The 3,758-nt window shown below is 52.6% G+C and overlaps 1 protein-coding gene across 5 annotated transcripts in view; it reads right to left on the reverse strand.

The window, feature by feature from the left end:
- The window catches only part of ACKR2 (atypical chemokine receptor 2), a 10,814-nt gene extending 7,062 nt beyond the window's left edge, over positions 1-3,752 (reverse strand). For 2 of the 5 annotated variants that reach the window (XM_005860376.2, XM_005860374.2), the window contains exon 1: positions 15-2,168. Coding sequence is in view for 2 of the 5 variants with exons in the window: in XM_014534880.1 (XP_014390366.1) it covers positions 3,501-3,642 (142 nt within the window). In the remaining 3 variants the exon portion in view is untranslated. Of the gene's footprint in view, positions 1-14; positions 2,169-3,500 lie in introns of those variants that run through there. The other 3 variants (XM_005860373.2, XM_014534880.1, XM_005860375.2) reach the window with 3 other exon arrangements.
- Positions 3,753-3,758: the final 6 nt, after the last annotated feature.

The raw sequence follows: 3,758 nt of genomic DNA on the forward strand, positions 1-3,758 counted from the left end.
AGCCCAGCACTCACAGGTCACCTGTCAGCCTCAGAATCCACATCCTGGAAGCAGGATCCCCTCGCCTCCTGTGACAGACTGACATTTGCCCAGGGGCTGGCATTAATGAGCACCTTCACCTGACTCCCACCCTTCTCTTGCCTCATTTTCCCTTACCTGGCTCTCTGCCTCCCCCACTCACACCCTGGACACAGCTGAGCCAAAAACCTTCTGAAAGCTGTTCTCTCGGCCTGAGCCAACTCTGCCCTCGCAGCTTGGGAGCCCGTGACCATGCAGCGTGACTCGCCCACAGGCCCCACTATTTCCACTTGAGTCATGTTCAGCCGCCTGCCTGGACCAGTGTCACGGAATGTGCCCGGTGGCCCCCCAACACCCCTGAGGCTCCCCTCGCTGCTTCAGAAGGACTGGGGTAGAATGGAGGTCCAACTAGACACCGCCTGGCTAAGCTTGGCATGGGCATCCCCTGCCCGTAACCCTGGCATTGCCACCCTGCATGCCCCGCCCAGCTGCGGCTAACCAAGGTGAGTCAGGAGTTGAGAAGTAACTCACACCCTGACCACCGGTTCCGGCTGTGGAAAGCGCTCCGGTGTTGAGGCACCTGGCAGAACACCTGCCTCTGGGGGAACTGGGATCTCTTTCTGGGATTGGGAAAACAGCAGCTATTAAATTCTACTGTGTCCACAGCAACAACAACAAACAACAACGGTAATACCCACCACTTTCACGGCACTGCCTGTGGGCCAGGCTGTGTTCTCAGAACCTGACATGCACCACTTCATTTCACCCTGGCAAAACCACTTGGAGGCAGGTACTGCTATCACCTCTGTTTACATGGGAGGAACCTGAGTTGCAGAGAGGCTAAGGAACTCCCCGAGGCCACACAGCGAGTAAGTAGCAGAGCTGGGATTTGAAACCAGGCCCGGAGTCTGGGATGCTCATTCAAAAATAGGGGTGAAGGATGGGGACTAGAGATGGAGAAGTGATCGGAGACCAGGCTGCTATCGCTCAGGCTGATGGTGTGGGAATAGAAAAACAGGAAAGAGGACGGGACAGCCGCAGGAGGAAGATATGAAGGAAGGAGTCCAGAGCCCGGGAATGACCCGCAGGGAGAGAGCTCACGAATGGCCGCCTGGGGGCAGAGCTGGCCCCCCCCCCCCCCCCAACTCCGTTAACCCTGCCGGCCCTGAGACAAAGTCAGACTTCCACCCTGGAGCCCTTGACTTCCAGGAGCCTGTTTTCTCACCCATAAAATAAACACAGCCGGGAAATTCATGAGGATTAAGTCTGATACAATTATTATAACAGCTAACAGCATGGAATCCTGGGTGGGACGCTGGATATTGACTCACCTAGCCTCTCACTTACCTTATGGAAGTTAAGTACTATTATTAGCTCAGTGTTACAGCTGAGGACACAGGCACAGAGAGGGTAGGGAACTGGCCCAATGTCACAGAGCAAGTGAGCAGTAGAGCCAGGAACTGAAAGGCAGAGTCCATGCTCTTAAACACTCAAGTTACATTACCTCGCAAAGAAGACAGCAGGCCAGCTGTGGTCCCCTCAGCCAGGCTCTCTCTATATTAATCACTTACTGCTCCCAACAACCTTATGGGACAAGCATGGTTATTATTATTCCTATTTTGCAAATGAAGAAATGAGGCTCAGAGAGGGGGAGTAATTTGCCCAAGACACACAGCAAGTGGACGTCAAGACTAGCTAGCAAGTCCCTGCCATCGGCTCCAGAGTCGGAGTCCTGACCACACACCCTGGGAGCTGAGCTCTCTCGTCAGACTCTCAGGAGGCCGGCTGCCCTCTGCATGGTCCACCATGGGAATTGCGGCATTTGGATTCAATAGGATGTAAAAAACACAATGAAAACAGCAGTACCCAGTCCTGGCATTTACCTGGGGCTCAGTACTTCCTGAGGCTCTTATATTCCAATTCTCGAAAGTCTTCCTGGCTCCTTTGTGAAGAGGCTGCACGGTGTCACCTCCCTGGTTTCACAAGAAGCGGGGGTGAGGAGGCGGGGTACGCCGCAAGCTAGCAGAGCTGACTCTAACCCTGACCACTGACTGAGTCCTGGACCACTGACCCCACACTCTCTTTCTCTCTTTCCTTTTTTACCTGATTACAATAGTAATATAGGCTCATTATAAAATATGCAAATACAAGAAAAAAATATGCCCCATAACCTTACACCCCCTCTCCCCCAAAAATATGCAAATACAAGAAAAAATATGCCCCATAACCTTACACCCCCTCTCCCCCCATTCCAGAATAACCTTGGGAACGTTTCGGTATATCTCATCGGTTTTCTGCTGCACCAACCTCCCCAGATTTGTAGAATCACAGAGTCTAGCTGGAAGACAGTGGCCTTGTCCGGTCTCCAGCAGGGTGGCCCTGCCCCAACTCCTCCTGATTGACATGGCGTCTCCCGCTCCCTGGGAGATGTGAGCCCCGCCTGTTCCCCGTGCTCCCTGGGACCCCACATTGCTCCCTGTTTTCCTGGTTCCTATCAGGAAATGTTTGTGACGTTGATAAATCACAGGCAACCCCTCCTCCCAAAGCTTATTTCAGTTAATGAAACCTAAGCAGTTTTAGAGCCCGACTGTTCAGGGAGCTGCTGCAGTAGAAGAAACATTTTCTTATCTTTCCCCAACTGTTCTTGCTTTTTTTTTTTTTTTTTTTTTTTTTTTTGCTGTCACTATTGCCTGAAATTCTACCACTAGAGCTCCTTGGATGTGTATTTCAGCATTATGCTGGTTCAAAATGAAACACAACCAACACCCCCAGGGAGGGTGGTACACTCAGCATGGGACAGCATGGAAGGTGGGACAGCATGGAAGGACAGATTGGTCCACGTATTAATGGCTGAGTAACCCTGGGAAAATTACTTAGCCTTTCTGAGCCTTAGTTTTCTCACCTATAAAATGCCTCCTTTGGTGAATTTTTATAATTAAATGAGTGCACGGCCCATAACTATTGGTTCCCTTCCAGGCCCTAAAATGACACTTGGCTCTGTATGGGATGGATACGGGGGAATCCTGGGACTGTTTGGGGCAGAAGGAGGGGCTGAGAACTTGGAGGGGAAGGTCATGAAAGGATGGGGAGCACAAGGAGCGAGTGTGGACGTGTGTAAAAGAAAACAGAGCTGGGGAACCTCCGCCCTGGGAGGGAGGGACCCTTCAAGACCATCTCATCTGCCCCCATCATAGTACAGCTGGGGAAACTGAGGCCCAGAGAGGAAGGGAAGTGCCTGAAGTCCCCTAGCCAACTATCAGGGATTTTCAGAATCCACAAAGCAGATTCTCAGAACTGGAGTCAACCAAGGAAGGGGCCAGCAGACTACACTCCCCAACAGCTGCCCTAAAGAGAAAGCTCCACAGTGACCCATCAGCACCTCCCTCTCCCCACACATTCCCCCAAGCACCAGGCCAGTGGATCCAGTCTCTCTCTAATGCCTGGGCAGGGCTCACCCCGCTCTGAAAGGGGCCATAGCATACCAGAGCCAGACCCACCTGCCTGGGGATGTACATCCAGTGCACAGGAGGAGAGCAGCAGCGCCGGGTCCTTCCTCAGGGAAGCGCAGAGGGAGTGTTCCTCTTCCCAAGCTCTTCCCCTCTCTGGGCAACATCCTTTATACATCCTCCTTTACACATCCTGAGCCCCACCTCACCACACAGCCACGAACTGTTCTCACTGAAAACAAGTCAAGCTCAGATGACGGGCCACCACCCTCCCCCAGGAAGGAGTATCCACCC

Source organism: Myotis brandtii, unplaced genomic scaffold (genome assembly GCF_000412655.1).
Source record: "Myotis brandtii unplaced genomic scaffold, ASM41265v1 scaffold134, whole genome shotgun sequence".
NCBI lineage: Eukaryota > Metazoa > Chordata > Mammalia > Chiroptera > Vespertilionidae > Myotis > Myotis brandtii.